At 51.1% G+C, this 20,657-nt stretch overlaps 1 protein-coding gene across 4 annotated transcripts; it reads left to right on the top strand.

Moving 5' to 3' along the window:
- The first annotated feature begins 11,031 nt into the window (after positions 1-11,031).
- On the top strand, positions 11,032-20,604 carry LOC130458837 (translation initiation factor IF-2-like). 4 transcript variants are annotated; one of them, XM_056825771.1, is made up of 5 exons: positions 11,032-11,773; positions 12,811-12,858; positions 14,598-14,712; positions 17,446-17,658; positions 18,121-20,604. In XM_056825771.1, exon 5 carries the CDS (start codon positions 18,417-18,419, stop codon positions 19,341-19,343), a length of 927 nt encoding a protein of 308 aa, XP_056681749.1. In that variant the 5' UTR covers positions 11,032-11,773; positions 12,811-12,858; positions 14,598-14,712; positions 17,446-17,658; positions 18,121-18,416; the 3' UTR covers positions 19,344-20,604. The 4 variants fall into 4 exon arrangements, with proteins under 4 accessions (XP_056681749.1, XP_056681748.1, XP_056681746.1 ...); XM_056825770.1 differs by having other exon boundaries at positions 14,598-17,658; XM_056825768.1 differs by having other exon boundaries at positions 12,811-14,712; positions 17,484-17,658.
- The last annotated feature ends 53 nt before the right edge of the window (positions 20,605-20,657 follow it).

The following is a 20,657-nucleotide window of genomic DNA, read 5'->3' as shown; positions in this document are numbered from 1 at the left end:
GTCAGGACGGAGGCATTCTGGGAAATGGAGTCCGGCCTGGGCCCCTGGCGAAGAGGACGGGTGGGGGAGGGGCTATATATTGATTGTCTCCCAGCCTGGGGAGCTGCAGCCTTCTCCCCTCCCCCCATTTCCGCTCCAGCCCTGCCGGGCTTCTTCTTTCCACTGGAGGCTGCCTCAGGCTAGAGCCTGGCACACAGCAGGTGCCTAATAAGTGTCTATTGATTGACTGATCAGTGAATGGATTTATCCTCCCCCAGGACCTGAGGAGGGGGTGCTAGGATTCCCCCTGTCTGACAGAGGAGGAAACTGAGGCACAGGCAGCAGCTGACAATACAGGCCCAAGGCCCCTCCCACCGCTTCCCCTAAGGGGTGCCCTCCTCGGCCTGGAACCCCCAAGATCTGGGCTCAAAGGTGGCCGCAGACACAGCCCAGCTGGGAGAGCCTGGCCAAGGCCCTTCCCAGCCTTTGCCTCAGTTTCCCCCATGGTGAGATCCAGAGAATAAGAGCCTGAGCTGGGGCTGTGGGGAAGCTGGTCCACAGAGGGTCTGGGGGGGAACAAAGCTGCTTCCTCTGTTTCCTCTGGGGCCTCCTACATCTCTGGACCCTCCAGAGGCCTGGGGGAGGCCCAGGAACCCCTCCTGCCCTGGAGGAGGCCACAGAAGGCAGCAGCAGCCTCTGAGCCAGGCTGGGAGCCCTGATGGACAGAGGACAGTCTGGGGGTGTCTGTGTGTCTGTCTGCAGGGCTGCTGGGCTCAGGAGGAGAGAATACACAGGCCTGGGATGGGGGTGTCCGGGCTGGGCCCTTCCCTGGACTCCAGACTCTTCTTCTTCCAGGCTTTGGGCCTGTCCAGGCTGAGCTGGGAGGGAGCCCTAAAGGGAGGCCCAGAGGGGGAGGCCTCCAGGGAGGTAGCAAGGAGGGTCCAGCACCCTCTGGGGGGTCCTTCTAGGCCTGCCAGCCCCCAGGAGGAGCCCTTTCCTGCAGCTGCCCCCAGGCCCGGCCCCCAGAAGCCTGGCTCCTGCCCTCCCCCAGCAGGAAGGCCTTTCCCCTCAGGCCTTGAGCCTCCCCATTCCAGGCCAGGCCTCCCAGGGCAGGGGGCTGCCCCCAGCAGGGGCTTCCTGCCTCCCCTCCTCCACCTCCTCCCTCTCCCTCCCCAACACAAGCCCTGCCTTCTCCCAGCCTCCTCCTGCCATATTCCCCTTCCTGTTGAAGCCTCTGCTTCTGGCTCAGAGTGAGGGCAGAGTCTGGACCCCAGAAGCCCCAGAAGGGCACATTTGAACCCAGAACCTCTGATCTACAGGCCAGGCTCTCTCCACACAGCCCTCTGGCTGCCCCTGGACTCAGCTGCTTCCCAGAGATTTTCCTCCACATCCCTCCTGGTGCTTCCAGGCATGCCCTACCCTGCTGCCCTCCCCTCCAGTGGAGGTCCTATCCGCTCTGCAGGCTGAGCCCCCCAGCATAACTTTCCCCCAGCCAGAAACGTCTCCCCCTGGGCCTGCCTGCACATTGGTCTCCCAGGACTTTGTCTTCCAGAGGGGAGTGGGGGCAGGGAGGCACTTCAGGGGCACAACTTCCTGGGTTGGGGGACCTCTGGGCGAGGACGGCCCCCCATCCTCAGGGACTGCCGCAGAGCAGGAGGGGGTCTGGGGCCTTGTCGGCTCCCTGGGAGAGGAAAGGGGGCGTCTGGGAGGAAGAGGAAGCCGGAATAATGGGTCCATGAAGGGATGCAGATACAGAGCAGTGCAGGAGGGAAGCAGACTGGGCCAAGGCGTCTCTGAGCAACGTCTGCCTCCGTGGGAAGGCCAAGAAAGGAGGCCGAAGTCTGCAGAGGCCCCCCTTGGCTCTGAGGCCTGGTCATGGGCCCTGACGGGTTTTTAGAGGCCAGGAGAGGAGGTTGGGGGGACTCTGGGGCTCTCTTGAGGGGAGGAAGAGGGGCTTCTGGATCAGGACTGCTCAGAACCCTTTTGACCCAGCTTCTTTGTAAGTCAGTCTTAACCTCTTCTGTCCCCCCAAGAGCTCAGAGGACCCCCCCATCTCCCATGATCTTGGGGTGACCATCTGGCCTCTGCAGCCTCCTCCAGGAACAAGGGTGAAAGAAAGGACAGTGTAAATGGATTCACAGCCTTGGAGTCACTCAGGCTGGGACCAGGCTCTTCCCCCGCTTCTTGCACAGCCTCGTGTCGGGGACTAGATTCCTCCTGGAAACCTCTCAGCCCCCCAGAATCCAACGAAAGGCGTTCTGGAGGGACACCCGGAGCGGCGGCTTCTGTCCTTCTGGCCTCAATTTCTGCCCACAGAAGCCCGCGCAGCCAGAAGGCCGTTGCTTGGGTGCGGGTCTGCCTCGATTTGTTTTTCTGACTACTTTAATGGGTCTTTTTCCAAGTTGGCGATCCAAGGAGTCCGTCAGTTCCTGCTGGAGAATGTGGGGGTACGTCTCTCCTCTTGTCTTCCAAGAGCCTGTCTGTGCCCAGGAGACATCTCAGAAGGAGCAGGACCCCGAAGGCTCCATCTGGACCCACAGGACGCGCAGATTTTGCCAAAGGCAGAGGTCTGGCGAGGTGTCGGCGTGTCCCTGCGCACGGGGAGCCCCAGCTCTCACCGTCCACGCGCTCGCCTCTTGTCTGACATCTCTGGTAACAGACCCGTGCCTTTGCCCCTTTGGGTGGTCCAAGGGGAAATGGCTCTGGCCCAAAGGGGGAAGTGTCAGCTTTGTTTGTGGAACCCCCACTTTGCTCTTGGCCCCTGGAAAACTGCTTTAAGGGACATCCCAGCCTGACCTTGTCTTGGACTGAACACAACCCTTCATGCCTCCAAGGATCTCAGCTTAGGCAGAATTACTCATCTTAAATTCCCTTTTTTGTCTTAGAAGTATATCGTATCCGAGACAGTCCCTGGCTGGACTCCTCCCTCCCTTGTATCCATTGTAAATCCAATCAATTGAACCAAGGCATATAAGACCCCAGTTTCTTCAGCTCTTTGGAAAATCCCATTTCCAGGTGCTTTTTCCTGGAGCCATTTTTATTCCCAGAGTCCCAGAGCTTTGTCTCTGGGAGGCATCTCTGTAGGGCCAGTTGAGCATTGTCTTCCTTTTCCCAATCCAAGACTTCTTTTTAACCACTTTAATGGTCTTCTGTTTTTCAAGGTTGAGGGAACCAAGAGTGAGAGAAGGTCTTTCTGAAACAATTTTACGTTTTCTGATCCTGCCTCGAAAATCTGCAAAAATGGCAACCCTAAATCGTCAGCATCTGATTTTGTAAACATGGAAATCCATCAAAAGAGCACTTTATGTACACATTGCAAGATTGCCCATGAAACACTCTTCATTGTATATAACCTGATTTCTTTTTAAGGCAATTAAACAAGTTGTACTACTTCCAAAGCCGTCCTGATTCAGCTGGCCTTCCCCCTCTATTCCACGTACTTTTAAAAAATTCATCTATTTCCTTCTTTCCTTTTCTTCCTTGGGTGGGAGGGTACAATCCTATTTCTAGTCCCTTCCTCTTAAACCACCGGGGGAAAAAGAAAGAAAATCTTCATCATGGGAACAGAGTCAGGCAAAATAAATTGCACGTCATTCATGCCCCCAAAGGGCTTTATTTTCCATCCAGCACCTCTTGGTGGGAAGGCAGGTCACACATACTTATAAGTCCTCTTGAGTAATGGTTGATTATGACAATTATCAGAGTTGTGATAGCTTTCAAAGTTGTTGGTCTTTCACTGCTTTGGATATCCCTCATTCTCTTGGTTCTACTCATTTTACTCTGCATCAGTTCATATATTTCTTCCCTGATTTCCTTGAAATTGCCTATTGATGACACTGGTGTTCCATTCCATTCAGGGCACACTTCATCAGCCATTCTCCGATGGAAAGACCTCATGCTTTAGTCTCCAGGACTTTGCCATAACCAAAGGAGCTGTCAGGAACCTTTTTATACAGTTGGAACCTTTTCCTCTTTCTTGGATGTCTTTAAGGGAACACGGCCATGAGTCTCCTCCCTGAGTCAAGGTGGACACACAGTCTAGTGACTTTGGGTCTCACAGCTTCACCCACAGTGAACTAACGGGCCTGTTTCCCCAGGGAGCCCCCAACACTAGCCATTTTCTCTGGTCATCCATAATTTAGTCTGGCTGCGCATTCTGAATTCAGCCATGATTGTGTGAATTATCATGAAGGCCGTGAACTCTTCCAGAGAAATGCTATGAGCTGCTAGAAGTAAGGATGGCCCAAGGCCCGCTGCAGGTTGCTTCCTGTACCTGGGAGAGTGGGAGGAGAGGCTACAAAGGTAATGGCAGGACCCTTTGGACCCAGTTTCCAGGGATGATGCCCCTGTCAGCATAGTTGAAATTGGCATATTGCTTGGCCATGGGGGAGGGGGTGTGTGGAGTATATATATTCATAATTAGCAGTGCACAGTTCACAATTATGGTTAGCATTAGGATTAATAATAGTAGCGATAATTTCTGATCAATTATCCCTATAACTCTTGTAAAGGTTAAAATTATGGTTGAGACTGAATGTGAATGTAATAATTATTTTGGTCGCCAAGGATTTTACTTATAAAATCCTAAATGAAACACCCAAGTCATCAGCTGGAAATTTTATGGTGATTTAATGGTGAAGGAGATTAAGGAGAAGGAAGAAGGAAAAGGAGTAAGGTTTCTCCTCCCCCACCCCCACCCCGCCTGGCTAGTACTGGACAGGAAGATTAGGAGATAAGGTTTTGGAGTATGAAGGAGGAAGGAGTCAGCCTGAACTCCAAAAAAAGAGGGCTAAGCCAAGATGCCCAAACTGGAATCAGCTCAAGGGCAAACTCACCGCCAAACCCAGACAAAATAACTGCCACCACTCCAATATGTCAGAATGCCTAGCACGCTGCCAGCCAGAGTCACCTCTCCAGGGAGAGTGTGAAGAGAGCCAGTGATGTGCCTTATATAGACAGTTTTACGTCACTTCCCTGCGTCTCATCTGTACCAATGATGGCTTAGCTTTGACTTAGGACAGCCCAGGGGTCTGTCCGCTGTTTCTGCACATGTCTGTTGAAGGCCATTTTTCTCAGATACTTAATCCTTGAGTTTGGTGCAGACCTTCCTCATCTTGTTAAACTAAGGAGGGTGGCGAAATTCAGAGTTCCCAAGACCTGATTCTGTTTGTCCAAATATCTCTATTGTTATTGATCAGGAAATAGCTAAATCAGTTCTTCTAAAGTACAGTCTGATTAGGGTGGAATAGTTTTAAAATTCACACTCTCCCAAATAGATTAGCTGTTAGGTCCTTCAGAGTAAGAGAAAAGAAACTTGTTTCTACATAACAAACAGCAGAGACATCCTGTCCCTGAAAGGAATAGACCTTTACCCAATCTGAGTTCCTTTCTGACTTATTGATAACCTCTCAGATGTGTTCCTATACATGTTACCCAGCTCCCTTTTAACATAATTTATTATAAACTATAGTCATGCCCAAGAAGTAAATCCATATGCAATAGCCTATCAAGAAACCTTGAGATGGGGCTAAAAATATTCTCAAAGCAACCTTTTCTAGTTGGTGATGACCAAATTGCATAGCTATATTATCCACATCCTGTAAGGCTCCTAATTCCTCATTGGTTCATGATGTTGTCATGCTTCTTTAGTTACTAGAGCAAAATTTCATATATATATTATATATATGTATATAATATATATATATATGTGTATATACACTAGACTCATTCCCCAATAAAACAGATCTATGGTATCATTCATGGACTCCCTCAATCCTGTCAATTTCTAATCCACAGGGAACCCAATGGGGGGGGCTTTTAGAAAACATATTTTGAGGGCAACTCATAGCCCACTCCTCACACCAGAATCTCTTGTCTCCAGGCTTGGCTCTCAATCCAATGAGCCATCTGGCTTCACCCTACCCGATTCCACCTCTTTTCTAGATAATCTGATGAGATATATTATCAACAAAGAGACAGACAGATGGAGAGATCTCCCTTCAATGAGGGTGGGAGAATGAGAAAAAGATGTGATATGATAAATATGTAAAAGTTTAATGTCCAAAAGATTGTTTTAAATTTTAGATAAAGATTTGAATTTCAAATTTTAATGGAGTAGTCAATTTCACTTTGAGAAAAACAACTATTGGTCTCTTTTGCCTGAGAACTCAAATCTAGATCAGCTTCTCAATGTTTCTCTTGAGAAGAGTGACAAAAGGTGAGTTAAACACATTGTCCCTGACTGATATGTGTTTCCTCTTTTTTTTTTTATCTTGAACATAATAAAGCAGAAAACTAACAATTAACCTAGGGCACAAAACTTATGGTCCAATGAATAGAAAAAAATTCAGTTTGTGTGAATTTATACTTAGCAAATAAAGGCTTTGATTTTGTTTTACTGTCTATCAAATCTCAAAATTGGATGAAGACTTTTCCATAGAAAATTGCTTTAATAAGTTGTGACTAAACTTCTCAATCATGTTTTCCCCCCTGCTCTATAATCTGTCTCTGATAATAGGAAAAGACAGAAAGGCTCATTTGAGAAGCACCTAAAATATATAGCTGGGACTGTAAAGATTAAAATTTAGGGGAGACTGAGGAGACTGAGGCAGGTAGAGATTAGTTTCTCTCTGCAAGGAGTATTATACTTTATGAGGTTTATTAAAGATTAAGGATTTTTAAAAAATATAGGATAAGAAACACATGCCTAGGCCAGAGAGGCCTAGACAAGATAATCTCACATCATGGAAGAGCCGCGTCTGCTCCAAAGCAGAAGTCCAAAAGAGACCTCAGTAGGCGGAGAACTCCTTTAAATAATCATTTGTGTTCTTGCCCAGGCAAGAATTCAGTGTGATTACAAAGCACTCTGGGGACATGGAGAAAAGGATTCTGGGGATTGGAGTCCTGAATTCGAGTCTTTTTTTACAGGACTAAGGTATCCTGATTTCCTGGCCTCTGATCTCCCAGAGGATCCACTTGCCTTCCACTGCAAGAATGTTTCCTAGGCTAGAAAAACCATATAGAGGGAAAGCCCCCCAAAGTGTGCAAATATTTCTAAGTTGGAGGAGATAGGGTGAGGAGTTAGTCTGGGGTGCAGACTGCAGGGAGGACAGGGATGCCTACTAGTGATTTGGTGGATGTGAGAGAGGGATATGTTTGGGAGAATCAGGAGGAATACAGGTTCTGGATGTCCAAATTTAGAGGAAGATAAGTATAGCCAAGACAGTGCTGGAAAAAGGCAGGAGATTCAACTCAGGGTGTAGACCCAGGGCAGAGATGGGGAGGTGTGGAAAGGAAAACTAAAGCAAGTTCTGGACTTTCTGCCACTGAGTTGGAACCAACAGCAGGTGGAATGTGAGAGAGAAGATATTGACAAGACTGACAGTTGGTGGGTGAAGGGGCAACTGGGAGTGGCAGTTGGTCTTGTGATGAGCACTTCTTTACTGGCCCTGGAACTGGTAGGAGGCTCTCTCCCTATCCCTGGATAGAAGTGCCTCTATTCCTGAATTTACCAACTGTGTGCTCTACCTGGATCCCTGTGATCATATTCATTGGACAAAAGAACTTAAGGGAAGCAGTTTGGACTGTAAGGCTGGTCTTTAGAGGCATCAGCCTGAAGAGACAGGCCCAACCAGCTCTGAAAGTCAGAACTTTCCTTGTTGCTTACTATCTACTGCTAAGACATTGAATTTAAGAAAACTAGCACAGATTAGCATAGACAGGAATAACAGAACCCCTTCACCAGCCTGTGAGGCCTGCCCTCAGCTAAAAAGCTGAGAGAGACTCAAACCTCATCTAGGGAAACCCCTCTTCCCTCTTCTCTAATACCTCATCAATCCAAACTTGTTATTAAATTTTATCTTTATTTGAATACCACAGTCAGATAAGAGGACTAACATATCAGGGGACACAGAGGGAACTGAACCTCAGGACAGCCAGTCAACTATAAATGGTTCTTATTGGACCCCTGCTGGGTGACCTTGGTCTGAGGAGAGACTTATCCCTCAGGAGGGTCCTTGCTTACCTGCTCTGGGGCATCTTCAGCATCAATCCATAGAGAAGACATCCCAGCAGGCTATCATAAGTGGTCCATTTCTCAGGAACCCCATTTTTCAAAAATATCCCCTCGGCAGGGGGCATCTCTCTCCTTTTACGTCACCGGCAGCCATATTCCCTCTCTCCCTTCAACTCCTCCATTCCCTGTTATAAAACGTTCAGTATCCTCTGTTCTTCAATTCCACCCATTTTCTCAATAAATATTACAGAGGGGAGGAGGAGCCTCCTAAATGACCAACTTGGTGGTGATGGTTCAGGTGGAATTTGATGAGGTATGGGGGAGTTGGAGGTCCAGGAGGAGTCTAGAGGAGAAGAGAGTGATTCTAATGGCCCAGATATGGGGGAAGGGGACAGGATGGGACCCTTGGGACTGGGAAGACTTGCCCAGAGTGGACTGACTGGAAACAACCATTGGACCTCATATTAAACTTTCTTCTTTTTCTGGAACCTCAGGGATTAGTCTTACTTCTGTTGGAAACAAGGTCCTTCTGCCTTCTTCCCTTGTAGCCAAGATCCTTCTGCCTTCTGGAAGCCAGCCCTGTGCATGCAGGTCCTAGGTAGGTCTGATCCAGGAAGTCATATGGTACTCTGGTTCTGCTGGCTACCTTTTCTTTTAACTCAAAGGCTTTGAGTCTCATCCTCCCCGTCTGACCTCATGGTGAGTGTTCACTGGGGCTGACAGGAGCCCTTGTACTTCCCCCATCTGGCTCTCTGGAGAGCTCTCCGTTGCTGTTTCTTGTTCAGGTTCCCCACCACATCCCAAATGTCCAGGGACACCATCCTCAGGATCACCACCGGGTCACATTTCAGAGCTCTCCCATTCAGACCCAGGAGCACTGCCTCTAACCTCCCCACCAGGACCCAGGTGGCCTCTTTCCCTGCCCCCAGATTCTATCCAGATTCCATTGTCCTACCCACAACCCTGGTTTTCTGCAGGGACCCAGGAGTCCTACACCTTTTCCTCCAGGACCTCCCTAGGACCCAGGCACTAAAGCTTTTAAGGAAGGTGCCTTCACTGGACCTATGGCTCCTGCACCCTCTCTTTCAGATCCCAGGCATTGAGCTTCCTGTCTCCAGTTTCCCTCCAGGGACCCAGAGAACCAGCCTCTAAGCTAAGCTCCAAAAGGGGGTCCCAGGCATCCTCCCCAGCTCCTGGTTAGAGTCTGGGACCATCTTCCTGCTTTCCCAGGCTCAGCTGCCCTCCTGGAACTCTTCTGGCATTGGGATGTCCCCTCCTCTCCCAGCTGTTACAAGGTCCTCCTCTGCTCCCAGCCCCTTCCTTGCCCAGGCCTCCTGCTTCCTGCCTCCCTTCTCAGAGCCCTCAGTGAGCCTGCCAGGGAAGAGAATCCCAGCCAGGCTTGTGTCTCCCAGCCTCGGGCTTCCCTGGTCATTCCTGGCAGCCCCATCCCAGAGCCCTCCTGGTCCTCAGCCTGTCCCAGCTCCCTCCCTCCTAGACCAGGCAGTTGTTCTGTGGTCTGGATTCTGTTTGGGTGAGGGTTGGGCAGAGGGGCTGCAGGGAGGGCCGAGGGGGAGCTCTGACTGGGGGTCCTGGAGCCTCTCACTGCCCCCCTCCCATCTGGGATCCCAAAGCCCCTTCTGCCTCCTGGTCTCTGCAGGAGGATGGGCAGAAGAGGAGTAAGAGAGGGAGGGGGGAGTCTTCCTGCTCAGAGCACCTTCCTGTCCCTGCCTCACCTCCTTTCTTGCCCTCCCCCTGGACCCTGAAGGCTCTCCCTGCTGGACCTCAGCCTGCCTCAATGCCTGCAGCCAGCCTCCTGCCCAGGAAGAGGAGACAAAGAGCTTGCAGAGGACCCAGGCCTGGAGCCAGAGGGGTGGCCCCTGGGAGCCCCGGCCCCCCAGCCCAGGTGAGTGCAGTGTGCCCAGGGCTGAGCTCCAGAGGCCTGGGTAGGCAGCTGCCAGTGTGTGGTGCCCGGGATGGTTTCTGCCCACAGATAGGCAGCCAATGAGATGGGGGGCACCAGTGCCCTGCTCTCTGCTGCTGCTTTTCAGGGTCACTCCTGGCACTCTGGCCCTTCCTGGGCCCCCATGGCTGCCCTCCCCTCTTTGCCTCCTCAGTGCTCCCTTCTTAAGGCTCACCGACAAGGACAGCTGTAAAAATGGAGATTTGAACTCCGGACTTCAATTTCCAGAAGTCCTTGGAACTTTTTGCTAGCTCCCAGAATTCCCTCTAATCTCCCTGAGTCCTCGCCAGGGCAAGAGCAAAAGGGGTATTTAAAACTGACTGTACGCACGGCTCGCTCTCGGCTTCTGCTTCTAGGGACACTCGGCTCTCTACCTAGCCGGCAAGATGTAGGCTGCTGGAGCAGCCCAGGAAGGAGGAACCAGGCCCTGCCCCCCAGGAGCTCCCAGTCTAGTGGGGGGACAAGTGTCTGCGGCCGTGTCTACACTGGCCCTGCAGTATGGATGGGAGGGACTCTCAGAGGGAGGCTGTGGCAGTGCTGGGGGCCAGGAGCTCTGTTCTGAGGGTCAGACATGAGCTGAGCTTGGAAGAAGGAAGCCAGGAGGCCCAGGCAGGAGGGAGAACATTCCAGCCTGAGGGAAGCCATTGGAGATGCCCAGAGCCAGGGGCTGGAGGGTCCTGGTCAGGCTCAGCCAGGAGGAGGCCAGTGCCCTGGTCAGAGGAGAGGAGGGAGGGGCTTGGGGCTGTTCTGGGGTGTCTGCAGCCCCCAGAGGGGTCTCCTCTGAGCCTGTCCTGGAATGGTGAGGCTCCCTGGTGGCCAGAGCCTGAATGGGGCCACCCAGGACCCAGCCGGACAGGTGCAGCCCAGCCAGTGCTCTGCTCTGACCTCCTTCCTGGCTTCTGGCCCTGGGTGCCCCCTCCTGAGTCTGCAGCTTCCTCCAACGGGGGACCGTCCCCCCCCATTTCCCCCTCCCCCTCCCCCATTTCCCCATCTCCCTCCTTAAAGGAGGAAGAAGAGAGTCATTGAGGGACGTCTGAAATTCCCAGAGGGGGCGGAAGAACTTTGAGGAAGGCACACAGACAAGCCTGCTTTTATTTGATTTTTCTCAAAATGGGTTTGTTTGTTACATCCAAATTGCCGGTTCACTCCCCACCCCCACCCCCACCCCCACCCCCCACGAGCCGGCAGATCCGGGTCTCCAGTCAGTGATGGCGGCTCGTCTCCCGGATCCGCTCTTCCTCGGAGGTGGATGGACACACGGCCTTCTGCGCACGGTGGCTCTGTGGCTGGATAGACCGTTCTCTTGGTTCTGCTCTTCTGCATCCTCCTCCCTTTGTGAGGGGCTCCTCGGTTCTCTCGGGCAGCAGCGCCCCTTCACAGTCGAATGTCCCAGCATGTCCAGCCATTCCCAGTTGGCCGAGAATCCCCTCCGTCTCCAGGTTTTCGCCAGAGCCCCGTCCTGGGGTCCCACCTGCATCGCGGCGCTTTACGTCCCCAGACAGGCGGAGGCGTTTGACCTAGAGAGGAGTGAGATGTCCATCCGGGATACTGGGAAGGCATAAAAGGAGTTCCAGCAAGTGGGCGCTCCCTTTTCTACCGAGAGCCCGGTGGAGAGCGGCTGCGGGCTTTGGAGCGGGCTCCTCCCTGGGCCCGGCCCGGCTCTTCTTCAAGTGAATATGAATAATCTCTATGGAAATGAAGGCCTGCGGCGAACCCTCTAAACTAGACCTGAGGGCCGAGGAGGCTCCGCCGCAGTGGTCAGCCGAGGGTCCGCAGTGGTTCGCCGCTGCCGCGGGCGGGCCTCCCCGCTTCTGCGATGGGTGAGAAATCCTTCCCCCTCCCCCATGCCAGCTGCTAGCCGAGGATTGCCTGGGAACAGGCGGTTCTTTCTTTGCTTTGCTCGCCAGCAGGGCCCTAACTCAGCCTCTTGCTAAGGCAGCTCCCTGCGGAGCATCCCACCAAGCGGTTCCCCGCCCCGCCCCCCCCATCATCAGCGACCCCGGCCCAGGGGGGCTTGCTGGACCCCCCCAGGGCAAGCTCCGACAGCAGCACGCTGTGGCTGCAGCTAGGGGTTCGGTGCTCCTGGCAAGCGCTCACTTTGGGGTTTTTTCGGGGGGCCGGGGGCCATTTTTCCTTTTTTTAGCTTATGCGCCATTGATGCTGAATCCAGCTCTGGAGCATACGTCATTGCCTCCTCAGCCGCAGCCCTAGTTCTAAGAGACCCAGCCCATGGCCAAGGAGCCAGGACACGCCAGTGTAGTGCCATCTACAGGCAAGAAGCAAAGTTGCAGGCAATGGTTCCAAGTATTAAATAAAATTAAATATAATTCAATACATCGACCTGAATTGAGTCCAATTGAACAAATTTAAATAAAAAATGATTAATAATTAGAAATCAATACTATTGAATTAATATTATTGAATATATTGAATAATAATATTTAAGTTGAATAAAATCAAATAACATCACATTAATGCAATTGAGCAAAACCAAATTAAGCCAAACGAATTCAATGCAATATTAATTAATTAAATATACTAATTCAGTGATTCATCATTTCAAACATCATCGTCATAATTTTTAAAAAACAGTAATAATAATAATTAATATTATAAATATATGGTTAATATTGGTACTATTGCCCTACATTGATTTCTTATTTAATCCTAATCTAGATTGCCTGCTTTATATGATAAAGTTGTGTCTCAAAATTGATTTTAATGTTTTGGGACCTTAGATTGTTTGAATAGCACTTACAGGATTGGCATGGGGACAAAATGAATTTTTTTTAAGGAATTTTATTGTGTAATCATTTTTTATTATTTTATTTTTAAACCCTTACCTTCTGTCTTACAGATACAATACAATACAATACTGTGTATTGGCTCCAAGGCAGAAGAGCAGGTAAGGGCTTGGCAGTGGGGGTTGTGACTTGCCCAGAGTCACATAGCTGGTAAGTGTCTGATGTCAGATTTGAACCCAGGACCTCCTCTCTCTAGGCTTGACTCTCAATCTACTGAGACACTCAGCTGCCCCCTTGGATTCTAATTTTAAAGACTGAATTTCATTCTTGACTTTTTGATCATTCTTTGAGGGTCATTTTTCACTTTCTTTGTCTTTGTCTTTGTTTTCAAGCTGGTCAATTCTGGCTTTCAAGACACTATTTTCTTATTTTAGTTCCTATGCCTCTGTTTCTAGATGACCTATTTTGCTTTTTAAATTTTTTTCCCAATTGCCTTCACTTTCTTAATTGCTTTTTGAATTGTGTTTTGAGTTCTTCCAAAGCCTGTGTCCAATTCGCTGGAGTACCTGAGTTTTTGCTTAGTATTCCTTGTTCCTCCTCTGTTCCATTTATTTGTTGTTCATTACCTGGATAGAAGCTGTCATTGTAATTTTTTTCTGTTGTTTACTCATATTTTTTCTTTCTTTCCCTCCTGTCATTGGCTGTAATCTTGCTCCTCTGTTTATTTGTGGAATCTTTGGCTTTGGGCTATTCTGTTCCAAAGGGGCTGCTTCACTGATTAACTACATTAGGCTGGTGGCGTATTAATGAGCCCTGAGGCCAGATTTTCTCCAGCTGCCAGTAGAAAATGAATGTGAAGGTGTAGAAGCTGAATGTAGATGCCCTCATCCTCCTCTCGACTCCTTTTCTGCCAGCTGCCAGGTCAGAGCCCTGAGCCCTGGTAGTATCAAGGTAACCTGTAGTGGTTGTGGTTGCAGCCTTCGCCCCGGGATCCCAGTCAGATGGATTCTTACTGTAGGTCTCAATGCAGTAGGTGGAGTAGGAGTGTTGGGATTGAGCTTCTCTGTCCTCTGAAGGCTTCTCATCTGCACTCTTGATAGACTAGATTAAGTTGGGCTGGGCTGATCTGCAGAGCTGGATGTACCCTGAGGCCAAAGGCAGAGGCTCTTCTCTGCCCCTGTCCTCCAGATGCCTCCCTGCCAGCTGTGGTCAGAGTCCTGAGCCTCCCGTCGCGGTGATAGCAAGGCACTCTCTCCAGGCTGGAGCTGATTCTGTTTCACTCCAAGGCTTGTGCTGGCTTGCATGGATGGGGCCTGCTGCTGGCATGCACCAAGTCTGATAGACTCCTGGCTGGCACATGGGGAAGAAATTTCACATCATCTTTTTTCTCCCCAGAGATCCTCATATGTCACTGATAGGACACATAACTCGTTGGATCCCGAAGGTAGAAACCATTCATAGAAGCACAGTTCTCAACTTCCTTCCAAATGACCACATAAAAAATTTCTCAGTATTCCATTGAGTTTCTCATGGTCAAGGGTCAAAGGATTGGCTTGGCCGCTCATAAGGGGGATGGCTGTTGAGGGAATCTTTTTTTGTGCTTCAGTTTCCTTCTAAAAATTACTGTTGGATGGGATGACTTCTGAAGTCTCCTCCTGCTGGTGTAGATGTTGCTGACATTCAAGGATGGGCTGTGGACTTCACCCAGGAGGAGTGGTACCTCTTGGACCCTGGTCAGAAGGAATTGTACAAGGAGGGCATGCTGGAGAATGCCCAGAATGTGCTCTCCCTGGGTAAAGCCCTGAGAAAGGGCTCCCTTTCCCTTGCGGCCACGCAAGGTTTCTAACACTTATCAATTATTTGTAAGGCCAAAATGCTAATCTCTTGTGTCCTTCCACAGGATTGTCCTGCTTCCTGGTTTTCCTGTATAAGATCTTTGCAGTCCTGATACTGATGAGCTGAGTTTTCCTTTACTGTTCCTGAAGCTGTCTCTTACTGGTTCTGGGGATCTTCAGGTGAGAAAATCAAATCAGTGTTGAAGAATCTCAGCCTTAAGTAATCTCAGGGGTTCGAGCTAGTCTGACTTCTACTGAATGTTGTCTGCCAAATTTCTGTAACCTGCTCATGCAGGTTACAGAATGCATGCACCACCCTTGAACGGTAGTGAAGGGAACCCCCCAGTTCCTAAAATGGCCCCTTCCTCTTTGGATTGGATAGAATCTTCAGCGGGTTCTTTATTGTTAAGAAGCACAAAATTGTAGCTCGCTGCTCCTAGTCTCACTCTCAGAAGCCGAGTATAGCAAGCGTGTCTTTGTTCTTCCTTCATACCTCCCCCAAATTCCAGTACAAATGGTGGGAAAGGGAGGGAAGGGCATAAGCATTTCTATATGCCAGACACCATGCTAAAAACTTTGAAAATCTTTTCTAATTTAATTTTCACAACAACCCTGTGCCTTAGATGATATTTATCCTCACTTTGCACTTGAGGAAACAGAGCGCCTGAGACACGTAGCCATTAGGGATTTGAGAAGAGATTTGAATGCGGGACTTTCTGAATCTATGTCCAAGGCACTCTGAAGGCAGTGGAGAAAAAAGAACGTTATGATTCCAAATTGGCTTCCTGATTATCCCCTTCCCATCATCCACCAAAGCTCTCAATGATCAATGCCATAGATACGCTCAAGCCAAGAGGCACTGGTTCAGCCCCGTAGGAGTGGAAGGGAGGACAGAGCCTTCCCTGGATGTCCTCTGAGTGTCTTTTCTGATCTTTACGGTCCGCCCTTTGTCTCCTTCCCCGGGGCTGCCCCTCCCCTCAGGGAGCCTCCAGAGGTCCCTGTGTGGGTTCCGGACCCGCTCCGGTCCCTTCCCGTCCCAGCAGAGCCGGGCAAAGGTCAGTCCTTGACGGGCACAGGAACCGGCTGGCCGAGGCCAGGACGCCTGTTCCTGAAAGGTTCTCTGCTGGAGCTGTTCATTTCCTGTATAAATAAAAAACGAAATCTTGACCCCCATATTATAATGGGGGGATTGTTTGTAAATAAGTTACTCCAATTTATGCTGAGTGACTATGCAAATGAATAATTTACAAGAGATTCATGGTAACTCCAACTGAAACAAAAACTTGGGGTGGAGTACAGTCTCTTAAGTAAGTAGTGGGACATGTTTGTTTGCTTTACACATTCACATTTCTGGGCCTTCAATTATTATTTCACTTTGCTTTGATTATAACAATTTGCTTTGAAAAGAAAAGGCGGGGAAAGGATGAAACACTTTGAATTCAGGTAAGAGTCCGGGTTCTTGATCAGGTCTTTCCTTTTGAGTGGTGGATACAGTTCAATGATCTATCACACAACTATACCCCAGTTCAAAGTTCAAAAATAGTATTAGTTGCAATTACAAAGACTTTTACCTTAAACAACCTATCTCACCAATTGCACCTTGGAGCTGAGCTATACATACATATATATGTAGCTATAGATAGATTTACATATACATACACAATGAAAAGTTTTGATTTTACAAGTCATAACCAATTTTCCTTTCCAATAATTTTCCAGTTTTTTCTAAGTTTCAATACTTACTGACAATTCTTCCCAATTTATACAGAAAAAGAGCTAACTATTTTGCTGGGAATTAAGTTTCCATAAACATGATCTTGATTGATGAAGGCTGGTACAGGAGGTTGGGAGCGATTCTCTTAGGAGAGAATCAACATTCTCTTAATGTAGCATCACCATTTTTGTGCATTGCAGCAGAAGCTCCTCGCCTGGTAGGCACGTCACAGGTCATTCTAAACTGAGCATTCCTGTTGTTTTCTTCCTGAATCTTTGCTTCATTCCCATATTCAGATTCCCACAACAAATAGTCTTCTCCTGAGAGGCAACATTTAGCTATTTGTTTCCAGGCATTCTGGGGGAGAATGTTATTAAAAAGGGTCTCCACCAATTTTAGTATAAATGGAGCTATAGGAGCCTATAGAGAAGCATCTTGCTTTAAATCGTTTAAAATGTTTAGTGGCACAGGTGGATGTACCCATATAGGACTCCCCTGTGGGTCAGTCTGCTCTGCTCCTGGGAAAGAGAAATGTTGTCGCATTTCATCATTTGTAGCCTGATTTCTCTCTGGCTAGCTGTAATGGGGACATCGTAGCTATTTGTCAGGGAAGGGGCAGCAGAAGGACAGATTCCTAGTGATTCTACCTTGGGTTCTGCTTCTGACCTGGCGAGCTCTCCTGGACGACCTCCCAGCTAGTCCTTTCTCTCGCCCGTCCTCCATCCTCTGGGGGTCAGAATCTATTCGGGCGCCAGTTGTCAGAAGCCCTGGGGACCCCTTGGTGGGGGTCCTGCGAGGTAAGAATGCAGCCAGATTCCGGAGGGCTGGGTGGCGACTTCAGTATGACGCCACGCTTAGGGGTGTCACGTTATCACAGAGACTGCTTGTGGAAAGACTCTGACCATAACATGTTTGAGGCTGTACTACAGAGCCAGGGAACAACTGGGAGGGTCTTCAGGAATGGGGGGAAAAGGAAGTCTAAGCCATTTGGTTGTGACGTTGAAGAAGCTTCTTTGGCCAGCAAAATAACGGACGGCTCGAGGACTTAGGAAGGAGGCTTTCAGGAGATGTCTGCGTTTTTGGTTACAGTTCGTACTTTCTGAGCTGCTACAGGCAAACTCATAAGAACGTGTGCTGGCGTGGCTGCCTTGCCTCAATGACTCTACATTGTCTTTAGGGTTATTCCTATATCTTCGCAGTATCCAGGTTCCTAAAGAAGTTCTATCATTTACTGAAGGAAACCATCCGGGCGACGTGACTGCCGCGGGACTCAACCTCCCCCTCTCAGAAGTAGATGAATCCAACCAAAAAGTAAGAAAGGAGGCGAGATAAACAGAACTGTAGACAAGCCTACAGGGGACATGCTGGTCCACACCTATTTTCTGCCAGACGACGTTCCACCATTTTGAATGGTGAGTAAGAACCGGCCTAGGAGGGGAGGGTTGGGGATGGATTGGACAGGAACATGCTCGGGCACGTCATCCCTCCATTGTGAACTCATGACCCGAGTGAAGGGGGGCGAGGATCTTGGGCGGCCCATGTCGTGAGTCTGTTGGGAGGCTTCTGTATTGGAGTCATCCATCTTGCCGTGATGAGCCAAGGGCGTTTCCAGAGACTGGCCTTGCTCGTTTACATTTGAAAACCTCTTTTTGCCCCAGGAGAGAACAAAAATCAGAGGAGAGCGAGCGTGTGTGTGTGTGTGTGTGTGTGTGTGTGTGTGTGTGTGTGTGTGTGTGTGTGTGTGTGTGTGTGTGTGCGCGCGCGCGTGTGTGTGTGTGTGTGTGCGTGCGTGCGTGCGTGCGTGCGTGCGTGCGTGTGTGTGTGTGTGTGTCTGTCCTCCTTCCCTCGGGGCTTCAGGCACTATTTGTTTCCAGGTGAAGGAGGCATCTACGCTGCTGAGCGTTCTGGGGAGGATTCCCGACTGAGAAATCTGACCGGCGTCCCAGGAAGCGAAACCCAAGACGGACTGGGCAGTCCGACCGCGAAGTTCCGGCCTCATCAGACGTCCAAGTCAGAGGGTGGAGGCGGTTCCTATGAGTAAGGAAGGCGGGAAAGCCCTGAGCCTGCAGAAGAACCACTTAGAGCCCCGTCACCTGAGGTCGGCCCGCAGAGCCGGCCTTGGGGGTCTGCCCGGAGGGCGCCCCAGGGAGTGCCCATTGGCTGGGCGTCCATGAGTCTGCCGGGGCAGGTGGAGGGCGGCGCCCCGGGCCCACTGAGCCAGGCCCGGAGGGAGGGAGGGACGGACGGACGGAGGGAGGGATGGACGGACGGACGGAGGGACGGACAGAGGGAGGGAGGGCCGGAGTGGCCTCCTGCCTGGGCTCTTGCCACACCCTCGGGCGTCCCAGGGCAGATGCTGGCCAGGATGGGCCGCATTCCAGCTTGGAAGAACGATACACTGAAGGCGCCCCGGCCGAGGGAGGGGCTCGCACCCGCCTCCCACAGCCCCGAAGACGAGATGACGTGGGTGAGAGCCGGCTGTGGGCTGGGGGGCTGGCAGGGATTTGAGTTGGGTCCACTCGGCTCGCTCCCCATCACACGGCCGGCCCACCCCAAGCCTCCCAGCGCGCCACGCCGGAGCCGACTTCAGACTAGGTGGGTGGCTCCCCTCAGACCTCCCGGGAGCAGCTGTAGAGGGAAGCAGAACCAGAAGGGCTCCCTCCGCCCTGCGGGGGGGCCACGCCGCGTCCACACTGTCCTCCCCCGACTGGGAAGCCCGTCCGCCAGGCTGGGGGGAGGGGAGAGCCCGCAGCAAGGCCTTCACCCTGAGACCGAGCGCATCTCTGGGGCGCCGGAGAGCAAGGCCCGAAAAGGCAGCGCACGGGCAGGAGGCCCCTCACATAAAGAGGGGGAGGCGGAGCCCCCCAGCTTGTTCTTGGGGGGACCCCGAGCCACCCCGGAGTTTATGGTCTCCTTATTTAGAACTGCTGAGGGAAGGCGCAGGGCGGTGGGCGGGCCTATTGCCGAGGAGCCCCGAAAGAGACTGAGCTCGGAGGGGGGATGGCAGGAGCAGAGACTAGCCAACGGTGTGCGCCCCCCCGGGACAGAAAGAGGGGAAACTGGGAGGAGGGGTCTCTGCCCCCCACATGCTAGCTGAGGATCACCCCGCAGTCCCCAGCCCGACCCCCTCTGCTGTGCGACCGGCCGGGCGTGACCATCTGGGGCGACGCTGTCTGCACCACGGGGAGAAGGGGGGGCTCTGGGGAGGGCTGTGTGGCTTGTGGGGAAGGCCCTAAAGGGGGGGCTCTGGGGAGGGCTGTGTGGCTTGTGGGGAAGGCCCTAAAGGGGGGGCTCTGGGGAGGGCTGTGTGGCTTGTGGGGAAGGCCCTAAAGGGGGGCTCAAGCTGGAGCCAGAGTCGCAGCCTCGGGCTCTGGGGAACCAGGTCAGAGAGAAGCCTGCTGTCCTGTCTGCTCCCCGCTTCAGACCAGGAACTGTCCAGGTAAGGATGCCTGGGAGCGAGCCTCCCCCAGCCCAGCCCCACCTGTTCCACACGAGACAATGAGAGCCTGAGCCGGGGCTGGGGGGAAACAGCTGCTTCCTCAGGCTCTCCTGGGCCTCTGGGCCAGCTGAGGAGGATCTCCTTCAGCACCGCCCCAGCCCAGAGGCCTGGGGGAGGCCACAGAAGGCAGCAGCAGCTGCTGGGCCCAGGCTCGGAGCCCTGATGGACAGAGGACAGTCTGGGGGTGTCTGTGTGTCTGTCTGCAGGACTGCTGGGCTCAGGTTATTCAGGCCTATCTGACTCCCCCCACTTTGGGGCTTTCTGGACAGAGAGGCTGGGTGGCCTCCCTATGTCCTTCTGCAGTCCATTGGACAGGGGAGGAAACTGAGGCAAGCAGAGCAAAGCAACTGGTTCTGGGTCCTGCAGGGGCTATCTCAGGCCTTCCTGACTCCAGGCCCTGAGCTCTGGCAGGCACTGAGGGGCGCCTAGGATGGGGGTGTTGGGGAACTCCAGGCCCTTCTCTGGATTCTAGACTCTCCTTCCAGGCTTTGGGCCTGTCCAGGATGATCTGGAAGGGAGCCCTAGAGGGAGGCCTCAGGGGAGGCAGCAGGGAGGGTCAAGCACCCTCTGAGGGGTCCTCCTAGGCCTGCCAGCCCCCATCTTCTAGAATGAGACAGAATCATTAAGCAAAATCTCATAATTTTTAAGCAGTGACATCATTTTTATAGTCTAAAGCTATTTGGGTATGCATTGACAGTAGGGCAAATATATTTTAATCTCATATTACTGCAAAATCAAAAAAAGTTAAAATCATCTCAATATTGGTGATGTGCTTCAAATACAAAAAGGAGAGAAAAACTAAAACTCAAATACTATATTGCACATACAAGGAAAAACAATAAAGTGTTTTTAAAAAATATTTTAAATTGATTTTTAAAAATAAAAAATATATAAATATAAAATAAAAAACAT

The sequence above is a fragment of the Monodelphis domestica genome, chromosome 4 (genome assembly GCF_027887165.1).
Source record: "Monodelphis domestica isolate mMonDom1 chromosome 4, mMonDom1.pri, whole genome shotgun sequence".
In the NCBI taxonomy this organism is placed as follows: domain Eukaryota; kingdom Metazoa; phylum Chordata; class Mammalia; order Didelphimorphia; family Didelphidae; genus Monodelphis; species Monodelphis domestica.
This window is presented reverse-complemented; position numbering and strand designations above follow the sequence as displayed.

Coding starts and splice junctions, on each gene's coding strand:
- LOC130458837 (XM_056825771.1), top strand. CDS start 18,417: ATGAGTCTGCCGGGGCAGGTGGAGGGCGGCGCCCCGGGCCCACTGAGC.